The sequence below is a fragment of the Microchirus variegatus genome, assembly GCF_963457635.1.
Source record: "Microchirus variegatus genome assembly, chromosome: 8".
NCBI classification, from domain to species: Eukaryota; Metazoa; Chordata; class Actinopteri; order Pleuronectiformes; family Soleidae; genus Microchirus; species Microchirus variegatus.
Window position 1 is genome coordinate 30641572 of NC_139809.1, and position 27981 is coordinate 30669552.

The 27981-nt window shown below is 40.8% G+C and overlaps 1 protein-coding gene across 3 annotated transcripts; it reads left to right on the forward strand.

Moving 5' to 3' along the window:
• Nucleotides 1-31: 31 nt before the first annotated feature.
• Nucleotides 32-27895, forward strand: calb2a (calbindin 2a; the record flags this gene model as incomplete). 3 transcript variants are annotated; one of them, XM_083893594.1, is made up of 11 exons in its annotated part: nt 32-131; nt 11888-11964; nt 12812-12901; nt 14144-14224; nt 18465-18521; nt 22307-22384; nt 23503-23558; nt 23683-23722; nt 23841-23894; nt 26703-26774; nt 27776-27895. In XM_083893594.1, the coding sequence occupies 11 exons, from the start codon at nt 32-34 to the stop codon at nt 27893-27895; spliced, it is 825 nt and encodes a 274-aa protein (XP_083749720.1). The 3 variants fall into 3 exon arrangements, with proteins under 3 accessions (XP_083749720.1, XP_083749721.1, XP_083749722.1); XM_083893595.1 differs by having other exon boundaries at nt 27779-27895; XM_083893596.1 differs by having other exon boundaries at nt 26703-26762; nt 27779-27895.
• Nucleotides 27896-27981: the final 86 nt, after the last annotated feature.

Below are 27981 nucleotides of genomic sequence, written 5' to 3' on the forward strand. Positions count from 1 at the left end.
ATCATCAGAACTTGACTTAAACATCATCATCATGGCGAACAAAGCTCCGCAGCCGCAGCCTCCTCACCTTCACCTGGCCGAGGTCACCGCGTCACAGTTCCTGGACATCTGGAAACACTTCGACGCGGACGGTAAGAGTTTCTTTGATTCATTATTAACTTATTAAGTCTGATTATCGTCTTTTATTCCCTTCATAAAAGTTGACGCGCACACACACACACACACACACACACACACACACACACACACACACACACACACACACACACACACACACACACACACACATGCAGCTTCTGCAAAGACCGTCAGGCTTTAACAGCTTTAACACAGGAAGTCAGTCCGTGTCAAATCAGACAAGGAGCAGGAAAACGGGAATGTCTGGTTTTAAGGTAATAATCAGGCAGAGAAAATAACGCTGGACCATTTACTAAGGTTTTAAGGTAATGATCAGGCAGAGGACGAGGGCAAATGTGCTGAATTAAGTTGAAACTGATCCATTATTAGTCAATAACCAAATGAATGATGTTCATTTCCAGTGTGTTAAATGTGTATTTTCCCGGGTTTATTTGCTGCATCTTAGAAATAAACCATAACGTATGAATCATTTTTGACTTGTGGGACAAAACAAACAGATGTTTTTGAGGTTTGGGAAACAGATATTATTATTATTATTATTATTATTATTATTATTGTTGGAATAAATAATGGATTAATGTATTTATTAATTAAAAATCAATTAAAGACAACATTTATAAAGTGACTCTTTCAGTTCAGACTGATGTTAAAAAATCTAAATATATGTATATGTATATATGTGTGTACATGTACATATATAAGTACATATACATGTATATATATTAAACATTTCAGTTCAGATGGATGTTAAAATATATATATATGTGTGTATGTGTACATGTACATATATGAGTACATATACATATATATATTAAACATTTCAGTTCAGATGGATGTTAATATATATATGTACATATATATGTACATGTACATATATATGAAACATTTCAGTTCAGATGGATGTTTAAAAATATATATATGTAGATATATGTATGTACATATACACACACATATAGACATATGTGTATATATCTATATATAGATATATATGTAAAAAACATCCATCTGAACCGAAAAAGTCACTTTATAAATATATATGTATATATGCTATATTTAATTTTTTTATACTTTGTTATATATATTTCATATACATATATTGGAAAATATATATAAATACATACATATATATGTATAATATTAATAATAATATATGTATAAAGGGGCATTTCACTGAAATCATGCTACAGTGTCAGCATTAAAAAAAGCAGAAAATCCTTCATTTCTTTGCTCCGTCCAGATGAATATTTGATGAGTTAAATGCATCAGCAGATATATTATTTATACCTCATTCTATTAAAAGACATAATAAAGCACAGTATTCAAACACACTCTCTGTTTAACACACGTTTAGATTTTACTCACACTCTGGATTTCAAGAAGATTTCAAATCAATTTAACTGATTTCATTCGTCCTTTTCTTCTTCTCTGGTATAAATGACCTATAACGACGTCACTATAACGACGTCACTCCAGACGTTGCCCTATAACTAATTGGCTGCAAACGATGCTCCTCGCTGCTTCATCGATATCCGCTTGATCGATGGCTGATGCGTCTCGTGTGTTAGCGATTTACACGACAGCGTTTGGTATCGACGTCACTGTCACCGTTTTTCCCTCAGTATTGATGAAGGTGTCATCTTTACTGTATCGATACATCGTGACGAGCAGGAAACGTCCGATATATATCGCGTTCTGGACGCTTCGACCGATACTGATACGGCAGTTTAAATCGTCTACGTCTTCGACATGACATGGTTGTTTTTTGGTATCCAGTAAATGTCTTTACAGTATCACACTGATACCAGCACTGAGTATGTTGAGTTTAGTCATTCCCAAACACTGGGTCGGGACCCACAGATGGGTCACAGAAGATACTTTTACGGTCCCCAATGAAAGAAAATTTGCCGTATTCGTCCCCGAATCCATGAGTTAAGATTGACAGGGTTTCCACAAGGTCCTTGAATTCCTCCTTGAAAGTGTTTTTGAAAATTCAAGGCCCTTGAAAGTGTTTTGAAAATTCAAGGCCCTTGAAAGTTGTTTTGAAAATTCAAGGCCCTTGAAAGTTTTTTTTGAAAATTCAAGGCCCTTGAAAGTTTTTTTTGAAAATTCAAGGCCCTTGAAAGTGTTTTTAAAATTCAAGGCCCTTGAAAGTTGTTTTGAAAATTCAAGGCCCTTGAAAGTGTTTTTGAAAATTCAAGGCCCTTGAAAGTGTTTTGAAAATTCAAGGCCCTTGAAAGTTTTTTTTGAAAATTCAAGGCCCTTGAAAGTTTTTTTTGAAAATTCAAGGCCCTTGAAAGTGTTTTTAAAATTCAAGGCCCTTGAAAGTTGTTTTGAAAATTCAAGACCCTTGAAAGTGTTTTGAAAATTCAAGGCCCTTGAAAGTTTTTTGAAAATTCAAGGCCCTTGAAAGTGTTTTGGAAAATTCAAGGCCCCTGAAAGTTTTTTTGAAAATTCAAGGCCCTTGAAAGTTTTTTTGAAAATTCAAGGCCCTTGAAAGTGTTTTTGAAAATTCAAGGCCCTTGAAAGTGTTTTTGAAAATTCAAGACCCTTGAAAGTTTTTTTGAAAATTCAAGACCGTTGATAGTTTTTGGAAAATTTAAAGCCCTTGAAAGTGTTTTGGAAAATTCAAGTTTTTTTTTTTTTTTAATTCAAGGCCCTTCAAAGTGTTTGGAAATTGCCTTGGGTCATTGAAAGTGCTTGAATTTTGTGCAAGAAATATGTGAAGTTGATATTTTTGGTCAAATTTGTCCCCCCTTGTTTCTTTGTTACGACGCCACCTACTGGTTCATGCTTGATGATGCACTGCTTGATGTACGTGGACTAGGAGAGTAAATGATTTCTGTCTCACCCAAGAAAAATCAAAAGACTGACTGTTCCTGGAAAGTCCTTGAATTTGATTTCGCCCAAACCCTGGATTAATGTGTGTATGTTTTAAAATAACACACATGAAACATGAATTGAAATATTAAACCATCAGAGATTAAGATTATTGAGATTAAGACTGTGACGACGTTAACCAACATCAGCGACTGTCAGATTATTAGATCTTCAATTATTACACACACACACACACACACACACACACACACACACACACACACACACACACACACACACACACACACACACACACACACACACACACACACACACACACACACACTCCTGGGAATTGAGTGTAAACACGATGTGTTGTTGAGGAAGAAGAAGACGACGATGCTCCACAGGGAAATCAAACTAGAGCGAAGAGAAAAGGTAGAAAGTTGTCACATTAATCTGCAGTAACTCTGTGGACGTGGACGTCGGCCATCTTTCTTCTTCTTCTTCTTCTTCTTCTTCTTCTTCTTCTTCTTCTTCTTCTTCACGTCCTCCTGATGCAGCAGTAGTTTACATATCGAGCTTTGCAAATCAAATTCACCTCATGGTGCATGAACAGATTTGGCTGAAGCGAGTGATTCCTGCTCTCGTTAAAAACAACAAAACCACCGTCTAGATTAGGGAGAGAGAGGTGGAGCTAATTTGTTAGCTCCTCATCCTCCTCATCCTCCTCCATCTTCCTTTATCCTCCTCCATCCTCCTCATCCTCTTCCATCTTCCTCATCCTCTTCCATCCTCCTCATCTTCCTCATCCTCCTCATCCTCCTCCATCTTGCTCATCCTCCTTCATCTTCTTCATCCTCCTCATCTTCCTCATCCTTCTCCATCCTCTTTCATCCTCCTCATCTTCTTCATCCTCCTCATCTTCCTCATCCTCATCTTCCTCATCCTCCTCATCTTTCTCATCCTCCTCCATCCTTCTTCATCCTCCTCATCCTTCTCCATCCTCCTCATCTTCCTCCTCCTCTTCCATCCTCCTCATCCTTCTCATCCTTCTCCACCCTCCTTCATCCTTCTCCATCTTCTTCATCCTCCTCATCCTTCTCATCCTCCACCTCTTCCTCATCCTCCTCATCTTTCTCATCCTCCTCCATCCTTCTTCATCCTCCTCATCCTTCTCCATCCTCCTCATCTTCCTCCTCCTCTTCCATCCTCCTCATCCTTCTCATCCTTCTCCACCCTCCTTCATCCTTCTCCATCTTCTTCATCCTCCTCATCCTCCACCTCTTCCTCATCCTCCTCATCCTCCTCCTCCATCTTCCACATATAAGTCAAATGTCACTTTTTGGTCACGGAGCAAACTCCACACCTTGATCTGAACTCACCACAGAACATTTGAATAGAAAATGGCTGCACTTTACTTTGAAAGGCAAATGCACTTCGTCTGCTTTTAAATATGCAGATCTTTGGCCTCAGTCGTCCTCTCGTCTGAGTGGCTTCTTGTGTTGAGGTCGACTTTTTTTGTAGAATCAGAAATAGAAAAGTAAAACGTGGTCCGTGCAGACGCACAGAAAAGTTAAGTGATTCTGTGAAGGGAGGCTTTTATTTTGGCGTTTGGTGCAAAAATAACGGCCAAAAAAAGAGACGATTTAGATTTTTTAAAAGTTTTATTTTTTATAAGACTTTATAACACCATGCAAGTGTATTCAACTCTGTTACTCTTACTTCAAAGTTTTCTTTGTAAATGTCTTTACAGTATCACACTGATACCAGCACTGAGTATGTTGAGTTTAGTCATTCCCAAACACTGGGTCGGGACCCACAGATGGGTCACAGGCGATACTTTTAGGGTCCCCAATGAAAGAAAATTTGTGGTATTTATCCCCGAATCCATGAGTTAACATTGACAGGGTTTCCACCAGGTCCTTGAAATCCTTTGAGTTTTTTTGAAAATTCATGGCCCTTGAAAGTTTTTTTGAAAATTCAAGGCCCTTGAAAGTGTTTTTGAAAATTCAAGGCCCTTGAAAGTTTTTTTTAAATTCAAGGCCCTTGAAAGTGTTTTGAAAATTCAAGGCCCTTGAAAGTTGTTTTGAAAATTCAAGGCCCTTGAAAGTGTTTTTGAAAATTCAAGGCCCTTGAAAGTGTTTTGAAAATTCAAGGCCCTTGAAAGTTTTTTTTGAAAATTCAAGGCCCTTGAAAGTTTTTTGAAAATTCAAGGCCCTTGAAAGTGTTTTTAAAATTCAAGGCCCTTGAAAGTTGTTTTTAAAATTCAAGACCCTTGAAAGTGTTTTTGAAAATTCAAGGCCCTTGAAAGTTTTTTGAAAATTCAAGGCCCTTGAAAGTGTTTTGGAAAATTCAAGGCCCCTGAAAGTTTTTTTGAAAATTCAAGGCCCTTGAAAGTGTTTTTGAAAATTCAAGGCCCTTGAAAGTGTTTTTGAAAATTCAAGGCCCTTGAAAGTGTTTTTGAAAATTCAAGACCCTTGAAAGTTTTTTTGAAAATTCAAGACCGTTGATAGTTTTTGGAAAATTTAAAGCCCTTGAAAGTGTTTTGGAAAATTCAAGTTTTTTTTTTTTTTTAATTCAAGGCCCTTCAAAGTGTTTGGAAATTGCCTTGGGTCATTGAAAGTGCTTGAATTTTGTGCAAGAAATATGTGAAGTTGATATTTTTGGTCAAATTTGTCCCCCCTTGTTTATTTGTTACGACGCCACCTACTGGTTCATGCTTGATGATGCACTGGTTAAGTTACGTGGACTAGGAGCGTAAATGATTTCTGTCTCACCCAAGAAAAATCAAAAGACTGACTGTTCCTGGAAAGTCCTTAAATTTGATTTCGCCCAAACCCTGGATTAATGTGTGTATGTTTTAAAATAACACGCATGAAACATGAATTGACATATTAAACCATCAGAGATTAAGATTATTGAGATTAAGACTGTGACGACGTTAACCAACATCAGCGACTGTCAGATTATTAGATCTTCAATTATTACACACACACACACACACACACACACACACACACACACACACACACACACACACACACACTCCTGGGAATTGAGTGTAAACACGATGTGTTGTTGAGGAAGAAGAAGACGACGATGCTCCACAGGGAAATCAAACTAGAGCGAAGAGGAAAGGTAGAAAGTTGTCACATTAATCTGCAGTAACTCTGTGGACGTGGACGTCGGCCATCTTTCTTCTTCTTCTTCTTCTTCTTCTTCTTCTTCACGTCCTCCTGATGCAGCAGTAGTTTACATATCGAGCTTTGCAAATCAAATTCACCTCATGGTGCATGAACAGATTTGGCTGAAGCGAGTGATTCCTGCTCTCGTTAAAAACAACAAAACCACCGTCTAGATTAGGGAGAGAGAGGTGGAGCTAATTTGTTAGCTCCTCATCCTCCTCCTCCTCCTCCTCCTCCTCATCCTTCTCCATCCTCCTCATCCTCCTCCATCTTCCTTTATCCTCCTCCATCCTCCTCATCCTCCTCCATCTTGCTCATCCTCCTCCATCTTCCTCATCCTTCTCATCCTCTTCCATCCTCCTCATCTTCTTCATCCTCTTCATCCTCCTCATCTTCCTCATCCTCCTCATCTTTCTCATCCTCCTCCATCCTTCTTCATCCTCATCCTTCTCCATCCTCCTCATCTTCCTCTTCCATCCTCCTCATCCTCCTCATCCTTCTCATCCTTCTCCACCCTCCTCATCCTTCTCCATCTTCTTCATCCTCCTCATCCTTCTCATCCTCCTCATCCTCCACCTCTTCCTCATCCTCCTCATCTTCCTCATCCTCCTCATCCTCCTCCATCTTGCTCATCCTCCTCCATCTTCCTCATCCTTCTCATCCTCTTCCATCCTCCTCATCTTCTTCATCCTCCTCATCTTCCTCATCCTTCTCCATCCTCTTCCATCCTCCTCATCTTCTTCATCCTCCTCATCTTCCTCATCCTTCTCCATCCTCTTCCATCCTCCTCATCTTCTTCATCCTCCTCATCTTCCTCATCCTCCTCATCTTCCTCATCCTCCTCATCCTTCTCCATCCTCCTCATCTTCCTCCTCCTCTTCCATCCTCCTCATCCTTCTCATCCTTCTCCACCCTCCTTCATCCTTCTCCATCTTCTTCATCCTCCTCATCCTTCTCATCCTTCTCATCCTCCTCATCCTCCACCTCTTCCTCATCCTCCTCATCTTCCTCATCCTCCTCCTCCATCTTCCACATATAAGTCAAATGTCACTTTTTGGTCACGGAGCAAACTCCACACCTTGAGCTGAACTCACCACAGAACATTTGAATAGAAAATGGCTGCACTTTACTTTGAAAGGCAAATGCACTTCGTCTGCTTTTAAATATGCAGATCTTTGGCCTCAGTCGTCCTCTCGTCTGAGTGGCTTCTTGTGTTGAGGTCGACTTTTTTTGTAGAATCAGAAATAGAAAAGTAAAACGTGGTCCGTGCAGACGCAGAGAAAAGCTAAGTGATTCTGTGAAGGGAGGCTTTTATTTTGGCATTTGGTGCAAAAAAGTTTTATTCATTTAACGTTAAAGTGAAACTAAAGGACTTTATAACACCATGCAAGTGTATTCAACTCTGTTACTCTTACTTCAAAGTTTTCTTTGTAAATGTCTTTATAGTATCATCACACTGACACCAGCACTGAGTATGTGAGTTTAGTTATTCCCAAACACTGGGTCGGGACCCACAGATGGGTCACAGGCGATACTTTTAGGGTCCCCAATGAAAGAAAATGTGTCGTATTTATCCCCGAATCCATGAGTTAAGATTGACAGGGTTTCCACCAAGTCCTTGAAATCCTTCAAGTTTTTTTGAAAATTCATGGCCCTTGAAAGTTTTTTTGAAAATTCAAGGCCCTTGAACGTGTTTTTGAAAATTCAAGGCCCTTGAAAGTTTTTTTTAAATTCAAAGCCCTTGATAGTTTTTTGAAAATTCAAGGCCCTTGAAAGTTTTTTGAAAATTCAAGGCCCTTGAAAGTTTTTTGAAAATTGAAGGGCCTTGAAAGTTTTTTTGAAAATTCAAGGCCCTTGAAAGTTGTTTTGAAAATTCAATACCCTTGAAAGTGTTTTAGAAAATTCAAGGCCCTTGAAAGTGTTTTAGAAAATTCAAGGGCCTTGAAAGTTTTTTGAAAATTCAAGGCCCTTGAAAGTTTTTTTGAAAATTCAAGGCCATTGAAAGTTTTTTTGAAAATTCAAGGCCCTTGAAAGTTGTTTTGAAAATTCAATACCCTTGAAAGTGTTTTAGAAAAGTCAAGGCCCTTGAAAGTGTTTTAGAAAATTCAAGGGCCTTGAAAGTTTTTTTGAAAATTCAAGGCCCTTGAAAGTTTTTTTGAAAATTCAAGGCTCTTGAAAGTTTTTTTGAAAATTCAAGGCCCTTGAAAGTTTTTTTGAAAATTCAAGGCCCTTGAACGTTTTTGAAAATTGCCTTGGGTCATTGAAAGTGCTTGAATTTTGTGCAAGAAAGTCAAGAAGTTGGTCAAATTTGTCCCCCCTTGTTTGTTTTATACGAGTGTATTCAACTCTGTTACTCTTACTTCAAAGTTTTCTTTAATGAAAAGGGCTCGCAGCTTGGTGCTCGGTGCTGCCCTCTAGAGTTTAAAGGTTGCGATAAGAGTTGCGATATATATAGTGGTCCGTTTCTGCCGCATCGTAGAAATCAATGCGGCACTCAGTCAGCATATGAACGTATAATAAAAGAATATACATATATTGTACACATATGTAAATATATATATACATATGAACATCTATTAAAAAAAACATACACATATATATGAACGTATATTAAAAATATACATATACTGTACATATATATGTATATGAACGTATATTAAAAAATATACATATACTGTACATATATATGTATATATTCATATGTGGACGTAAATTAAAAAATATATACATATGCTGTACATATATGTATACATATATACATATGTATACATATATGAACATCTATTTAAAAAAAACATACACATATATATGAATGTATATTAAAAAATATACATATACTGTACATATGTACATATATGAACGTATATTAAAAAATTTACATATATATGTATATGAACATATATTAAAAAATAAACATAAACTGTACATATATGTGTATATATACATATATGGACGTAAATTAAAAAGTATATACATATGCTGTGAATATATGTTTATATACATCTATTTAAAAAATACATATACAGATATATGAACACAAATTTAAAAAAAATTAAATATATATATATATTTATATACACACATACATATTAGCACTTTGGTAGGTTATGGTCCCTGCAGCTTACACTCTATAGGATTTAATGTAAAAAACATAAATAAATGCAGCACATAGATCTGTGTTTATTATGGTATAGCGCTACGGTGTAATCCGTCCATAAATCTATTTTTATTGGAGATGATTTTATGCCACTTGCTTTGTAGTTAATCACGTTTTTTTTTTGTTTTTTTATTTAATTATCAAGCACAGGTCTTTTGTGTCCAGGGTGTTAAATGTCAATAAAGATCCACAGGAGGGAGACCGGACTGTCCCACTTAACTGAAACAGCAGAGCTGCTATTCACGAGTTTAGATAACATCGCCGACACACACACACACACACACACACACACACCACACACACACACACACACACACACACACACACACACACACACACACACACACACACACATATGCATGAAGACTTGGACAGAACAAAGCTGCTAAGATGCTGGCTCAGCTCCAGGGAGATGGAAGATGAGACAGTGAGTTAGAGGCAGGAGGCAGAGGAGAGGAAGTGATGCCCATAATAATCTTTGTCAGGGTTTAATGAGGCAGCTCTGCCTTCCAGGGTTTTATTGAAGCAGCTCCTCACATCGTTTGCAGCCATCTGTCCGAGCTCGTGTTGATGGAACATTGGCGCTGGTTCACAGCGTACCTGGGTGAAGCCCCCTCCCCCCCCCATCCCCCACACACACACACACACACACACACAACAGTTACTGTCAGGGCCGGAAACACCAGGAATAAAGATTTAAATGAATTTTTTAAAAAAGGATGAGAAGGACGACAGTTTGTTGCCTGGGGCTAAATTTGGCATCACAAAACAGAGACGAATGCGACGGACACGTCCTCGCAGAGTGAAGGCGCTTTTGAAGAAAAAGTTTGACGTCTTCATCCGACGGAGACGGAGGCACTTTCTCCTTCTCACTAATCTCACAGTTTACATAATCTGATTCAGGTCGTGATATTTTTCCGCTAACTCGTAAACACACGAGCGGCCGCTAACGATCGCTGTGTTTTCTGCAGTGAAAGATGTTTTTATCAGTTTCACGTTCGACTCGTGCTTTGGGTCAGAAAACAAAAACACTTCATTATCGACACGATCTCATGAGCCCTGGCCCCGTGTAATCTGTAATAATAGACCAATTACTAAATCATTAATGGCCAAAGCAGATTATAGAAAAATCAGTTTAACTATAGGGTAAATATTGTTTCTGTAATGTGTAATTATCTACAAAGCAAATCTTTATATAAAACAAAGCACTATATCATTGTTATTGTTAACGTTCAGCCCTGAGATTTACTTTGAAGAGCCACAAGGGGGCGCCTGCATCTTTGCTCGCATTATCTTTGACAGAAATTAGAGCAAAAATGTCAATTATAAAACATTTTCATTGGATTAGTACAATGTTTTCCCGGCCCCGCCATGTTTTAGATGTTACACTGCTCCAAAAACACCTGATTCAAATCATCATCAAACTCTGCAGAAGCCTGACGACCAACTTCAGTCTTTTTTTTTTCTTCTAATAATTTAAACTTTTGTTTAAAAAAAAAAAAAATTACGAAATTTTGTTTCAACTTTTGTCTTCTTAAAAAAACATATATATTTAAAAAAATAAAAAAGTTTCAACTTAAAAAAAATATATATATATTTATATATAAATATATATATTTTTGTACGTATTATTAGATTTTTAATAGAGAAATTATGTTTCAACTTTTTTTTTTTAATAAATTATAATGTTTTGTTATTATCTTAAAATAAAACAAAATTCATATTGTCTTTTTTTCTTTTTTAATAAAAATAAAAATAATATTTATATGATTTTTTTTTTATTAAAAAATTGTTTCAACTTTTGTTTTTTTATTCTAAAAAATAAATCATAATAATTATTTATTCATTAATAAAATGAATATTTAATCTTTTTTCTTTTTTTTTATTAGTATTTTTTTAATAAAAAAATGTTTCAACTTTTGGTTTGTTTTTTTAAGTAAAAAAATAATATTTATTTATTTATTGATAACATTAATATTTAATCGTTTTTCTTTCTTTGAATAAAAATAATATGTTTCAACTTTTGTTAAAAAAAATGTTTTTTTAAATGTAATGTTTGATCTGAATCAGGTGTGTTGGAGCAGGGTAACACGTAAAACATGGCAGGACAGTGTTACCTGAGGACCAGGGAAACACTGGATTAGTGTAATCAACTCCTCTGGTTCTTCAGCAGTCACCTGCACAGCCTCCTCTGCTGCATCACACTGTTGTGTTTTTACACCGTTATCCATATCGACTCGTCCTATTTGCTGAATCTCCCACTGATGACACGATTGATTTCCTCGGAGTAAAGCTAAGCTAAGCTAAGCTGAGCCGCCTGTGGATCATCATCACCTTCACAGTCCTAGAGAAGCAGATTTCCATGTATAGCCTCTACTTGCGTAAAAACCCTGCGAAACACACGCAGACTTCCATCAGTGATCGCTCAATATTCTGATCTATGGAGCCAGAGGAGACGGAAGAGCGATTCTGCTAAAAGGCTCATGTTTGAATCAATACTGACACTGTGGTCACATCACATCACATCACATCACATCAGCGATAATGCTGAGAACCCTGTGTGCATTATGGTCTGTTTGTGTCCCAGGTAATGGCTACATTGAGGGGAAGGAGCTGGAGAACTTCTTCAGGGAGCTGGAGGTGGCCCGAAGAGGAGCAGGAGTGGTGAGTCCAGCGTCTAAAGACTGTGGAAAGTCGCTCAACGTTTAACTTAACGCAGATCGCTAACGCCGTCTTCTTCAGCCCGCTTTAACGTCCACCTGAGTTACCCTCATGCTCATATGAGTAGCGCCACCGCGAGTATTGACGTCAAGTATTGACGCCCGGCGAAAACACATTTGTGGTACAAAGGTGGCCCAGCTAGCTAGGTACAGAGTAACTTTACCTGCTAGCTGTACCTGCTACTCCACATGTGTACACTTCATTCAAAGTGTACACACAGAGGTTTTCTGTGTGTTTTTAAATCTTGTTAAGACACATTTGTGGTATAAAGGTGGCCCAGCTAGCTAGAAAACTAGCAAAGCTAGCAACAACAGTAGTGTAGGCGCTGGTACAGAGTAACTGTACCTGCTCCTCCACACATGTACTCTTAATTCAAAATAAGCGTTTCTGTGTGTTTTTAAATCTTGTTAAGACACATTTGTGGTACAAAGACTTCTCAGCTAGCGGGTACAGTAACTCCGTACCTGCTTCTACACTACTGTTGTTGCTAGTTTTGCTAGTTTGCTAGCTAGCTAGGCCACCTTTGTACCATTGATGTGTCTTTTAAAACACACAGAAAAGCTCTGACACTTTATTTTGAATTAAGTGTACACATGTGGAGGAGCAGGTACAGTTGTAAAGCGCGCAGAGGGTTTTTATTTCGTTGCAGCGTTTAAAGTAGTTATGCTAGCTATAGCTGTGGTGACTTATCAACCATATACAACACGTTATATTTACTGGGGTTTTTTTTTGTTGCCTGGACTCAACTTTTCTAACAGTTTCACTTTAATTGTGTACAAATCTTTTCCAGGACCCGTCAAACCCCACATTCAGAGAAAAGATGAAGGAGTTCATGCAGAAGTTTGACAAGAACAAAGATGGACGAATTGAGATGTCAGAGGTGAGGCTTTAACGGACTCTTGCTAACAAGTTGTTGTTGTTTTTTGCTTGTATTGGACTTTTTTTTTTTTTTTCTTAAATCTTAACTGGCCCTCAAAACCAAGTGTTGAGGGTTATTTTGTCACTTAGAAATGGGACACCCCTTAAATGCAGATACGTCTTCAGACTGTAGGGGGCAGAATAACGCCAAAGCTGCGTCCAGTCTGTCAACTCCATAAAAAGAAGAAGAACACATTTACGTCAGGATTATTTACTACGATCCGTTTGTCAGTCAAGTTATTAGGTTGTCAGTTAGTTATAAGATGATACTCATACAAATATTCAGCTGACAGTTACCACACACCACGACTTATTGAAAAGTAAACCACACCGGCCGACTATTGACAAAAGATCGTAAAATAAAAATAAATGTTACGCAACAATGACGTCAGTAATCCATAATATGGGCCTAAACTAAGATAATACAATGGTTTTCATCATTTTTATATCTCTATTAACAAAGAAAATACTTCATTTGTAGCGTAATCGTTTCACTGCTTTTTCGGCGCCATCTTTGTTATGTCAAAACACCACAATGCATTCTGGGTAGCCCTTGCTCCCAAGGGTGGTCTCGGAAAATCTCAATATTGAGGGCGATGCAGCCCTTAAACTTGCCCCTCAACTTAATTTTTCTGAGAATCGGGACAGCACTTGCACTAGAGGGAGCGCATTTTTGAGATTGAGGGTTAAGCAAGGAATTGGAATTCACCCAAAGTAATAAAACGGGGAGAGCGTAGAGCCGGCGGTGGTTTACAGAAACCCGGTCAATACCTCTCCATCAGCCGCGTAAACGCAGCCTCCGCCGTTGTCTCCGTGGACCATCATTTGGGGATATTGCTTTCCCCTCGATTTTACAATTTCAAAGAGTGAGATGTGAAAGAGATGCTGCAATATCAACGATCCACCAGCAGCAGCAGCAGCAGCAGCAGCAGCCTGGAAAATCTACAAATGAGTTTCAGCCTCAATTACTGTGTGTACTGGTGGGGGGTGGGGGGTTGGGGTGGGGGGAATCCAATAATGAAAACAGAAAAAAAAACATCATTTTTGAAAATAACTCCAGGTTACGTCTCTCTATTATTCATGTCTGAGTCAGAGTTGGCAGATAGAGAAACTCCGCCAGTCGTCGTTTCTTCTGTCCTTCTTCGACATTTCCCACACTCACCATCTTTGTGCTTCCATTTCCCTGTCGTCTGTTTCCCTCCAGCTGGCCCAGATTCTCCCGACTGAAGAGAACTTCTTGCTGTGCTTCAGACAGTTTGTCAGCTCCAGCGCCGAGTTTATGGCGGTAAGACTGTGTTCCACTGAGCGAGCGTCTGAGGGGCCGGGATATTTCCTTTTCTCATCTTCGCAATCTGTCATTTGATCGGCGCTTTTTTTTCCAGGACCGCGCATCCTGAGCGTCCTCCTCGTTCGCTGCCGAGACGTCGTTAGAGACGACAGGTTTGTTCTAACCAAGCCTTCGTTACAGAGTCGTGGAGAGAAAACCGACAGAGTGCGTGCTCTCTTTTCTACCTCGCGGCTAATTTCACGCTTTGGTGGGCCGTCTGTGGTTGAAGGTGCTCTAATTAGTGGAATAAACTGGAGCGCTGTGGAAGGCGTGCACATGTTTTCTGTTTCTCACGCCGCCGCACGAGTCCAGGCCAATATGTGACTCATGAAAAAGTGACAAACAAAGGAGGTATGAATCCTGTCAGTGAAGTTAAAGGAGTGAGTACTTTGTAATGGAGCGCTTTCATTGAGTACACTCTGAGAAGTAAGGGTTCCAAAAGGGTTCTTCTACGCCAAGAAGGGTTCTCCTATGAGGACAAGCCTGAAGAAGCTTATATGTTTCTACTTAGCCCTTTTATTTCTAAGGGTGCTTTCACACCTATAGTTCGATTGCTTTGGTCCGAACCACCCTGTAAGGCACCCCCTCGGACCGGTTGATTTGGTGCACACCAAAGTACCGAGATTACATTCACACCTATGCAAACGAACCGAACCAAGGGACCAAACGCGTTCGGTACGCCCCAAATGCTGTAGGTGTTTTAAAAGGGTTCTTGGTGGAACCCTCCAAAGGGGTTCCTGGTGGAACCCTCATAAAGAGGTTCTACCTGGAGCCAAAAAGGGTTCTCCCGATTTCCAGATTTGCCCAGTGGGGATTGACGCTTGGCAGAGGACGTCGCAAAATGGCGCAGCTGACGCGCCCAGTGGGAATCCGGGGTAATCCCGTATCTCATCTCATAGCCATAATGCATTAAACTAGACCGTTTCGTCCCATTTGGTTTGGTTGCTTTCACACCAGAGGAACCGTACCAAAGTAGAGCGGATAAAGCGGTCTCGGACCGGTTGATTTGGTGCACACCAAAGTACCGAGATGACATTCACACCTACGCAAACGGACCGAACCAAGGGACCAAACGCGTTCAGTGCGCCCCAAATGCTGTAGGTGTGAAAGCACCCTTAGAAACAAGGGTTCCAAAAGGGTTCTCTTACAAGGGCTGAGGTTCTACCTGGAACCATTTGCTTCTGAAAAGGGTTCTTGGTAACACTAATGGTTCCAGTAACAACCATTTTGATTCAGGAAAGCGGTTTTAAAGGGTTCTCTGGATCAAAATGGTTCTTACTGGAACCTTTATAAAGAGGTTCTACCTGGAGCCAAAAAGGGTTCTCCTATGAGGACAACCTTATATAGTTCTACTTAGCACTTTTATTTCTAAGGGTGTTTTCACACCTATAGTTTGCTTGCTTTGGTCTGCACCAGTCAGAAAAATGGAACGTTGGTATGGTTTGCTTTCACATATGCGGAGCTCTAAACGAACCAAAATAGACCGCGAAGACCATGGGTACTGGAACCGGACTAACCCCCGATTTCCACTGGGGGCATCACCGCTTCTTGTGTGAATAAGGCTGGCTCGCAAGGCAGCGCTGCGCTGCTATAACGCGCCTGGTGGGGATTGACGATGGGCAGAGGACATTGCAAAACCGCGGAGCTGACGTTCCGTGCCGCTGACGCGCCGAGTTGGAATTCGGGGTAATCCCGTATCTCATCTCATACGCATAATGCATTAAACTAGACCGTTTGGTCCCATTTGGTTTGTAAAAGTAGGGTGGAGGTGGATAAAGCGGTCTGAGGGTGGTCTTGGACCGGTTGATTTGGTGCACACCAACGTACCGAGATTACATTCAAACCTACGCAAACGAACCGAACCAAGGGACCAAACACGTTGGGTGAAAGCACCATTAGAAACAAGGGTTCCAAAAGGGTTTTTCTACAAGGGCTGAGGTTCTACCTGGAACCATTTACTTCTAAAAAACCCTTTTCCGAAGAAAGGGTTTTTCAAGGGTTCTTGGAAACACTAATGGTTCCAGTAAGAACCATTTTGATCCAGAGAACCCTTTAAAACCCCTTTCATGAATAAAGGATTTTAAAAGGGTTCTTGGTGGAACTTTTACCTGGAGCCAACAAGGGTTCTCCTATGAGGACAAGCCGAAGAACCTTATATGGTTCTACTGAGCACTTTTATTTCTAAGAGTGTACTGTAATACAAGGAACCCTCGCTCCAGTGTTTTAGGACCTGATCGGTGTTACCCTACATTTTGCTCATTCTCGTGTAGGGGGGAGTAAGGGGCTTTAAAACAAAGTGGAAGATGAAATTACCCATGATGCTTTGCGAAATTCAGCGAGCCGGCTGATTTATTTATTTATTTTCAACAAAGATGGCGGCCACGTCTGCCTGAGGAACAATTTTGTTGTAATATGTTTTCGCAAATAAGCACGTTACAATGTCGAAATGTGTTGGAATATGTCGGTTTGATACACATCCAACTGACTTATGGCAGAAAATAAGTGACGATCTAGCTAACTAGCTGGCTAGCTGCTATTTGCCGAGTGCTTCGAGAGAGCATGCGCGGGAAAACCCCTCTCGAAACGCTCGGCAAATAGCCGTTAGATAGCTCTGCTACATCTGGGTAGTTTTGTCAGTGTTTCGGATGTGTGTACCAACGTTCACTTGAACACGAATACCCTGGAATTGTCAACATGTGACGTAGGTTAGCACGTCCGTTGCGTTCACTGTGCTAATTTGCATATCGTGGTGTCGACGGGGAATTTACCGTTGAGGTTGTATACGATTTGTTTAAATCGTTGTTTAAATTTGTTTGTGAGGTTGTTTAAAAAGACACGACTTTATATGAAAATGTTCCAAAACGTAGCACAAACAAGTTTAGTGCTGCCGCTAAGTATGAATAATGAATGAGTCAGAAAAAAAGAAAATGTGCTGCTAAATCTTTTCTTTTCCAAACCCTAAAAAAAAAGCCCTCAGAAGATAAGAAAATGGCAGATTTTCATGTTAGATCTGCCGCGCTGAAAAAGATGGTCAATTAGAAAGCAATTACATGACGGTGGAGGAGGAGGAGGAGGAGGAGGAGGAGGAGGAGGAGGAGGAGGAGGATTCAAAAGGGCAAAGGAGAGGAAAGCAGCAGAGTAATTGAAATGTCGATGGGAAGTTGAGAGGCAGAGTTTGAGAAGATAAAACAAGAGAGGAGGATTCATCAGTCTGAGGAGGAGGAGGTTTTTAAAGGGTTAGAATGAGGAAGCAGAACCTTCTATTTTCAGAGTCATATATAATGGATAACCAGTGTAGAGCCCAGAGGAGGAGAAGGAGGAGAAGGAGGGAGAAGGAGGAGGAGGAGGAGGAGGAGAAGGAGGAGAAGGAGGGAGAAGGAGGAGGAGGAGGAGGAGGACCATCTATCTTTGATAAGAAGTCCTTCTTTAGACAGGGACAGCTTGTGAGATTAAAGCATTCATTAAAATGACTTTCCCTCGTTTCTCTCTTTGTCTCTCGTGTGTGTGTGTGTGTGTGTGTGTGTGTGTGTGTGTGTGTGTGTGTGTGTGTGTGTGTTCTTGTACTTGCAGCATACTGAGGACCAGTGAGGGGTTTTTAACCAACAAAGTGAGGACATTTTTACAGAGTGAGGACATTTTGTCCGGTCCTCACTTTGTTGTCAGTGAAATCACTTCCTTAGGTTGTAAACATGCTATACTGTTTTTAACAGAGATCCTCGATTTGGTACAAAAACCCGTTTTCCAGCCCTGGTGTTTCACACACTTTTTGCTCTAGGGCTCCACCTGCAGACATTTTCCGGTACTGCAGCCAGTAGTTCTTTATAGTGGTCATTCATGAAGTAGATATTTGTAATTGTGTTGATTTATAAAGTGGAAATGCTGGTCCTCACTTTGTCAGCACTTGTACCCGGTCCTCAGTATGCAGCAAGTACAAGAATGTGTGTGTGTGTGTGTGTGTGTGTGTGTACTGGGAGTTTATTGAAAACTGTGTGATTACAGCGATGGTTCAGTCTTTTACTGGAATGATTTCTGATCCATACCAGGGGGTAAAATAAAAAAATCAAAGTCTTATCGCAGGTTCAGGGTAAAGTGAGGTTGGATTGTAGAGAATTAATGTTTGTTTGTAGGGAAAATAAATGTAAATGAGTTTGTGAAGAGTTCACTCTTTCACTCTCTGGTTTTTGCTGTCGTCTTTTAGGCATGGAGGCGATATGACACAGATCGCAGTGGCTACATCGAAGCTAACGAGCTGAAGGTAAGTCGTGAATACGCACTTTTGAAAATGAACGTTTTCACCTCAATCCATCCGTTTTCAAACACAAGTCATATTTATACCTGTGTTTTTTTTTCCTTTTTCCCCCCATACACACACACACACACACACACACACACACACACACACACACACACACACACACACACACACACACACAGAGCAACAACCCTAAATAATAATTTTAAGTTCGACTTGGGAAGCAACCACTCCGTCTGTAAACCACGCTCCCTGTCATTTACGTTTTTGCTGAAAGAACTGTAAAAGTCTTGTCTTTCTTAAATCGTATGTTGTTCGGCACTAATAAAAAGAAGGGAAAAAAACACAATATATAGCAGAAGTACATTATTTGGACTCTTCTTCAAAGGCCCATTTATGCTACTTTACGTACTTACGATGACGGACGAAAACGGATGCAATACCACCGGAAATTGTGGCGGCAGTATAGAGTCAATCGTACAATCACTCAGTAAAACGATGACTGAAACGATCATGTTTACATGCCGCGGCACCGGTGTGCCGCAGATTTTGGTGCCCAGCACTGCCCTCTAGAGGAAGTATTGCGTAAACTTCCATACTAACGCAAAAGACTCACGTAGGCTCGTAGCGGAGATAACCTTTGGACTGACGGACATAAAATGGACAAAAATGTAGTGCTAACGGCGTCAACGTTAACTGGAAAAAGACGCGTGTGACGTCATGTTTACGCGCCTCGGCACCGGAGTGCCGCAGATATTGCTGCTCGGCACTGCCCTCTAGAGGAAGTATTGCGTAAACGTCCATACTAACGCAAAAGACTAACGTAGGCTCGAGCGGAGATAACCTTTGGACCAACGGACATAAAATGGATGAAAATGTGTAAAAAATGCAGTGCTGGGCACCTTAAACCGACGCTAACGGCGTCAACGTTAACGCATGACGCGTTTCCATAACGACTGACTGGAAAAAGACGCGTGTGACGTCATGTTTACGTGTCGCAGATATTGGTGTTGCCCTCTAGAGGAAGTATTGCGTAAACGTCCATACTAACACAAAAGGCTAACGGAGATAACCTTTGGACGGACGGACATAAAATGGACGAAAATTTAGTGCTAACGGCGTCATCGCTAACGCACGTTAACGCATGACGCGTTTCCATAAAGACTGACTGGACAAAGACACGCGTGACATCATGTTTCATATTGGTGCTCGGCACTGCCCTCTAGAGGAAGTATTGCGTAAACTTCCATACTAACGCAAAAGACTAACGTGGGCTAGTAACGGAGATAACCTTTGGACGGACGGACATAAAATGGACAAAAATGTGTTAAAAAAAAATGTCGTGTTAGCGGCACGTTAGCGCACAATGCATTTCCATGACGACTGACCGGCAAAAGACTGGCGTGACGTCATGTTTATGTTTACCAGTTAGTTCCGTTACCTGCGTTAGCATTAGCGGTCTGTTTTTAAAGTTTAGCGTTACTTTTTTAACAATCGTAGAGTCACGTAAACATGACGTCACAGGTGTCTTTTTGCGGTCAGTCGTCATGGAAGCGCGTCATGCGGCAGCTAACGGCGTCAACGTTAATGCATTAACTAAAAAAATTTTGTATAAATGGGCCTCAACGCCAGCTAAGCTAATCACGTCAGCGTTAGCTTTGCATGAAAAGCCTGAAGCAGGAAGTAAACAGTTTTAAAACAAACAAATACGACGACTGTAAAAGTAGTAAAGTGTTTGAGTTACAATCGCAGCCATATTGTAATCCCACTGTCGGGGGTTTGGTGAGGTCGCTCCGACTTTCCAAGTTGGAAATCTGAGTTGAGGTGAGTGCAACCGGAATGCTCCATAAGTGGATGCCCCTGAGGGAATTGTGTTGTTCAGGTGAGGATTCAGCTTTACGGAGAAAACGCTCACTTCACAACTTCCACACAAACATCACTCACTTGTTCTTCTGCCTTTGGAAATGTTGTGTCAGTTCACGCCGAGGAAAAGTCTTCCTCCCTGAGGAGACGAGCATTAATGGGGTCAGTGGTTGTGCATGTGCAGATTAGGCTGCTCAGGTTTGTTATGGGATGGTGTTTCTTCCAGTTGACTGGGTGCAGATGAGTTACCCAGGTTACCCAGGGACTATCATGTCTTTCTTCATTTATGATTCCTCTGCCCCGTATTACTTCTACCACTTTTACTTCGAGGTGGGGGAAGAAGATGGAAGCAACATAAAGAGGAACTCGCTGCAATGATTCCAGGGAAAAAAGCCTATTTAATGCATCATCACTTTGCATTTTTAACTTCATGACAAAAATATAATAAAGTGCAATATCGTATAATTCTATCCTTTGCAATGTTTACACTGTAAATCACCGTCTATGCTGCATATACTCTTCTAATTCTTTATTTTCCAATGTGTTTCTATATTTATTATAGAGGTATAATGCAAATGGATGATCGGTTATACAAAGACACAGCTCTGTGCAAAAGTCTTAGTCCACCATTAGATTTGTTGTCTTAACAATCCTGTACTGATCATAAAGTAGATTTATTTCAAATTACAAAAAAAATTAAATATACAGAGCATGGATAGAATTGAATTAAATCAAACTAAATTGTGCTTTAATAAATAAATAAAAAAGTATCATTCACTTGTATTGATTTGTCCTGACATCACGACTTATTACCTTTACTTTTGCTGATGTAATACTTTAATTAAAAACTGTACATTTCCTCGTTGGTGGACTTATCTCACGTCATCTCATCCCGTCATCTCATCCCATCATCTCATTTCATCATCTAATTTCTTCACATCCCATCTTCTCATTTCTTCTCATCCCATCACCTCATTTCTTCTAATTTCATCACCTCATTTCTTCTCATCTCATCATCTAATTTCTTCACATCCCATCATCTCATTTCATCATCTCATCATCTAATTTCTTCTAATTTCATCATCTAATTTCTTCTCATTTCATCATCTAATTTCTTCTAATTTCATCATCTTATTTCTTCTCATCCCATCACCTCATTTCTTCTCATCCCATCATCTCATTTCATCATCTCATTTCTTCACATCCCATCATCTCATTTCTTCTCATTTCATCATCTCACTTCTTCTAATTTCATCATCTCATTTCTTCTCATCCCATCATCTCATTTCTTCTCATTTCATCATCTCATTTCTTCACATCCCATTATCTAATTTCTTCACATCCCATCATCTCATTTCATCATCTCATTTCTTCTCATTTCATCATCTCACTTCTTCTAATTTCATCATCTCATTTCTTCTCATCCCATCAACTTTCTTCTCTTCCCATCATCTCATTTCTTCTCATTTCCTCATCTCATTTCTTCTAATCTCATCATCTAATTTCTTCACATCCCATCATCTAATTTCTTCTCATTTCATCATCTCATTTCTTCTCATCTCAGTAAAAAAGTGACATTTGAAATCATAGCTACAGAGTATAATTAAGTGGTTTGAAAACAGGAGGATGGATGGATTGTTCTTATCAAAGATGATAAAATGATTCATAGTACACCACAGTTGCAAAATACGCATGTTGAGGAAGTAGCTCGACGTTTAAGTTAGAACGAGACGTTAGAGTCGTGTCCTGGCAACTGACTTCACTTGATATTACCTGTACTTTTGAACAGAGCCGTGCAAAATCGAGTCAGATTAGCTCTCGCATCGTGACTTTTCCTCCTCAGCCGTGAACACTGAACATCCACGCTACGCCACATTTCCTTTTGTATTCTGTTCTCATTTGTCTCCGTGTGTCTCTGTCCTCAGGGTTTTCTGTCAGACCTGCTGCAGAAGGCCAACAGACACTATGATGACCAGAAGCTGCAGGAGTACACACAGACCATAGTAAGACTCACTTATGCTTCAACCAATTTTCATCTCCCGTCATGTCCTGCAGGTCGTGTGTTTACAGCCCAGATGTGTTCACATTTGCTTCATCCTGGAAGCTTCTTCCTCCTCTGTACTTTCTGCTGTTCGTGTTTGCAGAAGGGAGTCACTTCACATTTTGTTTGCTTTTTTCACCTGGTTCCCCCGATGTGCACTCGATCTCACATTCATTCTGACTTTCTCACTTAGTAAAGTCCTTATTTTTGAATGAATATAACATTAAATCAATCAGAAATACACTCTATACATTGTTAATGTGGTAAACGACTATTCTACAGATACACAGAGGCAACTTGCTTTATAGACAGATAGATAGATGAATCATTTCCTGAATTTCAAAAATTCATTAAAATTATTCCTTAAGAGTTTTGCAAATATTTTCAACAGATCCTTGTTCAGGGCGATGCCGACTATTAAGATGGTAAATTTCAAGTCATTCCGAGATACTTTTTGTTTTTGAGACTAAAGTCAGTTCACTGTCAAAGTGCATCACAGCAAACAAATAATTTCCCGAATTTCAAAAATTCATTAAAATTATTCCTTAAGAGGTTTGCGAATATTTCAAGTCATTCCGAGATACTTTTTGTTATTTTAATTGAAAAATGAAAACATTTGCGTTGCGCCTATATATTATATATATATGTTATATTCATTGAAAAAAAGTGCTTTTCCTTCAAAAATAAGGAAATTTCTAAGCTTGAACGCTCGTGTATCACAGAATCGCATCGCGATATGTATCGTTGGCCACTTATCGCCCATCACGGACCTTCTATTTCACAGCGGCAGACCTCCTTTTGTGTGAGGCAAGCATCCATGGTTACCATCATTCGGTTCATAAAGTCATAGAGAGAGTGTACCCTCTTGGCAGATGACAACATTTACCTCTGGCGTACTCAGAGAGTGTGAATTCAAGTGCACCGTCTCCCCTGCTAAACACCTGGAGATATGACAATTAAAAAAGGCACAGATTCAAATGATATTTCTCAGTCGCTGAAATGCCCGGGACGTCCACCTCGACAGCGTAGATATGCATTCCTCTCACTTCTTCCCCTCCTCTGTTCTGCTTCACTTTGTAGCTCAGGATGTTTGATCTGAATGGAGATGGGAAGCTGGGCCTGTCAGAGATGGCGAGGTAATGTGCAATTCTCCTTGCTCTTCTGTGCTCGCTGTATAAATGTTGAAACACATTGCCCGCTGATGGATTTGAATAATTTAGCAGCCATTGTGTCGGCTAATGAAGTCCTTCTCTCCCACAGGCTTCTGCCTGTTCAGGAGAATTTCTTACTTAAGTTCCAGGTACGGAACAGCCACGACACAAAGAGGCGCCTGTTTGCGTCGGATGTCATTGTCAATATTAAGGTTGTGACTGTGAGCGATTTACATGGTCATGAAGCACAATTCTTCTTTTTCGCAGGGCGTCAAGTTGACCAGTGAGCAGTTTAATGCCATTTTCACATTCTATGACAAGGTAAGTGACTGATTATTAGTACTGGGCATGTACTTACATTCCACCGCCACCAAAACCCGCTTGTGTTTCAGTCTATTTTCGATCAAGCACAATGAAAACAACCTCTTCAAAGGTCACTAATGCCTGCAACTTGGTGCTCGGCACTGCCCTCTAGTGGAAGTATTGCGTAAACTTCCATACTCACGCAAAAGACTAACGTTGAGGTAGTAACGTTAGATAATCAATAGACGGACGACACAAAAGGGGACGAAAATGTGTAAAAAATGTAGTGCTGGGCACGTTAAATCGGCGCTAACGGCGTCAACGTTAACGCACGTTAACGCACGATGCGTTTCCATGACAACTGACTGGAAAAAGACGCGCGTTAACGTGACTCCCGATCGTTAAAATGAGTCTCTAAAGTAACTCAGATTTTTGTGCCGCGCCACCGGAGTCCAGGCACTGTTTACCAGTTAGCTCCGTTAGCTGCGTTAGCTCCTTCAGCTGCCTTTAGCGCCTGTTAGCTCCTTTACCGTCTGTTAGCTCCTTTGGCGCCCATTAGCTCCTTTAGCACCCATTAGCTCCTTTGGCGGCCATTAGCTCCTTTAGCACCTATTAGCGCCGTTAGCTCCTTTAGCGTCCATTAGCTCCTTTAGCGCCCATTAGCTCCTTTGGTGCCAATAGCTCCTTTGGTGCCCATTAGCTCCTTTGGTGCCCATTAGCTCCTTTAGAGCCGTTAGGTCCTTTAGCGCTGATAGCTCCTTTAGCATCTGTAAGCTCCTTTGGCTCCCATTAGTTCCTTTGGCGCCCATTAGCTCCTTTGGCGCCGATTAGCTCCTTTGGTGCCCATTAGCTCCTTTAGTGCCGTTAGCTCCTTTAGCGCTGTTACCTCCTTCAGCATCTGTTAGCTCCTTTAGTGCCGTTAGCTCCTTTGGCACCCATTAGCTCCTTTAGCACCCATTAGCTCCTTTGGCACCCATTAGCTCCTTTGGCGCGCATTAGCTCCTTTAATGCCGTTAGCTCCTTTAGCGCTGTTAGCTCCTTTAGCACCCATTAGCTCCTTTAATGCCGTTAGCTGCTTTAGCGCCGTTAGCGCTCAGTTTAACAATCGGGAGTCACGTAAACATGACGTCACACGCTAACTTTAACCATAACCAGTCAATGTCTAACCTTAACTTCATCACAAGTCAAATATTAGTCCTTAACTTAACCAGTTCCTCAGAAATGAGGTTCTGTCTCATTAGGACCAGGTTTTGGTCTCCATGAGGACTACTGGTCCTGACAAAGTCTAACAAAATCAGTGCAGAAACTACAGATTTGAGATCTTTTACAACTTTTCTGAGAAGATTCAAACCAACTCCTTTTTTTTGGAACTAGCAGAGTCGCCCCCTGGTGGCTATTCCATATATTTTCACTTCCACGTTGGAATCCTCGGGAGAACTGGTGGACGAATACATCACTTTCTATAAATGGCGTACGTGTGGGACGCTTCAGTCGAGCTGTGCAAATATTGAAGGGTGTTTAGAAAATAATTCTGGCAAAGCCCGGAGCTCTGAAGTCCTCCTGAAACTGGGCCGAGATGAACAGAACATTGGTTTAATGTCAGCTGCCAGAGGGAATATTTCCAGAACTTTGGAATTACTTCTTAACGCGAGTGTGAGCCATAGCTCATTAATTGACAGAGCGGCTCCACTTTATAGCCTCACAGCTAACCCTCTTTACAGAGTTGTGAATGGTGAGTCTTTTTTTTACTCATTATTCATGAATGACCAGTGCTTCCATAATGACTGCCATGAAATATTGAATGGACTTGAACAGCACAGGATGAGCCGCGGTGTGTTAGCAGTAGCAATCGTAGCTTAAGCAGCAACAGTATGAGCCGCGGTGTGTTAGCAGTAGCAATAGTAGCTTTAGCAGCAAAAGTATGAGCCAAGGTGTGTTAGCAGTAGCAATAGTAGCTTTAGCAGCAGCAGTATGAGTCGTGGTGTGTTAGCAGTAGCAATCGTAGCTTAAGCAGCAGCAGTATGAGCCGCGGTGTGTTAGCAGTAGCAATAGTAGCTTTAGCAGCAGCCGTATGAGCCGCTGTGTGTTAGCAGTAGCAATGGTAGCTTTAACAGCAGCAGTATGAGCCGCGGAGTGTTAGCAGTAGCAATAGTAGCTTTAGCAGCAGCAGTATGAGCCGCGGTGTGTTAGCAGTAGCAATGGTAGCTTTAACAGCAGCAGTATGAGCCGCGGAGTGTTAGCAGTAGCAATAGTAGCTTTAGCAGCAGCAGTATGAGCCGCGGTGTGTTAGCAGTAGCAATGGTAACTTTAACAGCAGCAGTATGAGCCGCGGAGTGTTAGCAGTAGCAATAGTAGCTTTAGCAGCAGCAGTATCGGTAGAAATAGTAGTGATAGTAGATGTAGCCACAGTATTAACAGTAGCAGCAGCAGTATGCGACGTGGCAAGTTAGCAATAGCAATAGTAGCGGTAGTAGCAGTAACTGTAATATTAGCAGCAGTATGAGTCGCAGTGTGTTAGCAGTAGCAATAGTAGCAGTGGCCATAACATTAACAGTAGAAGTAGAAGAAGCAGCAGTATGAGCCATGGTGTGTCAGTAGTAGCAGTAGTAGCCAAGGTCGTAGTAGTGTTAGCGGTAGCAGCATTAGCCGTAACATTAACAGAAGTAGCAGCAGACATGCATACATACTTCCTACGAGCACTGCACTAGTGATAATAAATCGACTTTTCAAACCAGAACTGGTCAATCGTGGGCAGTCAATGCAACTCTCTACGTTTAAAGATGTCAATAACGTCTTCGAACATCATTTCTCATTTATTTATTTCAGGATGGAAATGGCTACATCGATGAGCAGGAGCTGGACGCTCTGCTACGAGACCTTTACCAGAAAAACAAGAAGGTGAGACATGATCTTTGGATGATTTTATCATTTCTGCTTCTTTCAGATTAATACTTCCTTATTTTAACCACCAAAAAAAACCATTTACTATGCTGTGTTTGTCAACTGTATTTAGTCATCCCGAACTCTGGTCCTCACTTGAGTGGGTCGACCGGAATGAAATCTAGATTTAAAACATGCTTTTTAAACAATTAGCAACTTGATTGCAACTCAGATTATAGCTTTTTTTGTAGTGCTGGGCACGTTAACGTTAGCGTTTCCATTGCGACTGCCCGGAAAAAGACGCGCGTGACGTCATGTTTACGTGCCGCGACACCGGAGTCCAGGCACCGTTTAGCAGTTAGCGCCGTTAGCTCCTTCCTCCTACAGATGAACTGGAGTGGAAAAAAAGAACAGCGCTAGAAATAACCTAGCGTACCTGTGTACTGCGTATGTGTGCCTCTGTTTTTAAAGTTTAGCGTTACTTTAGAGACTCGTTTTAACAATCCGGAGTCACGTAAACATGACGTCACGCGCTTCTGTTTCTGGTCAGTCGTCATGGAAACGCAAAAGTAACGCAGTTTTTCATGCCGCGGCACCGGAGTCCAGGCGATGTTTACCAGTTGGCTCCTTTAGCACCGGAGTCCAGGCACCGTTTAGCAGTTAGCTCCTTTAGCGCCTGTTAGCACGCTTACAGTCAATCTAGAGCGGTCTGTTTATTAAATGAGAAGAGCAGCGCTACAAATAACCAGCGTACCTGTGTACTGCGTATGTGTGCCTCTGTTTTTAAAGTTTAGCGTTAGCATTTTAACAATCGGGAGTCACGTAAAAACATGCCGTCACGCGCGTCTTTTTCCAATCAGTCGTCATGGAAACGCGTCATGTGTTAACGTTGACGCCGTTAACCGCCCGCTATCGCGTTAACGTGCGACTTTTTGCATTGAACTGCGTTAGCGTTGTGTTTTAGTCGAACAAAGAAGCGGCACAGTTTGGTCACAGTTTGACGTCAGCTGTCTCTCGTCCAGGACGTGGACGTGAAGAACCTGTCGGGCTACAAGCAGAGCATCATGAGCCTCTCTGACCACGGGAAGCTCTACCGCGGCGAGCTGGAGATCGTCCTCTGCAGGGAGCCAATCGTGTGACTCCCTCCACCTCCTCCTTCTTCTTCTTCTCTCTATCTCTTGTTTGCATATCATCATTTTCTCTGCCTGCCCCGCCCATCCCCAAC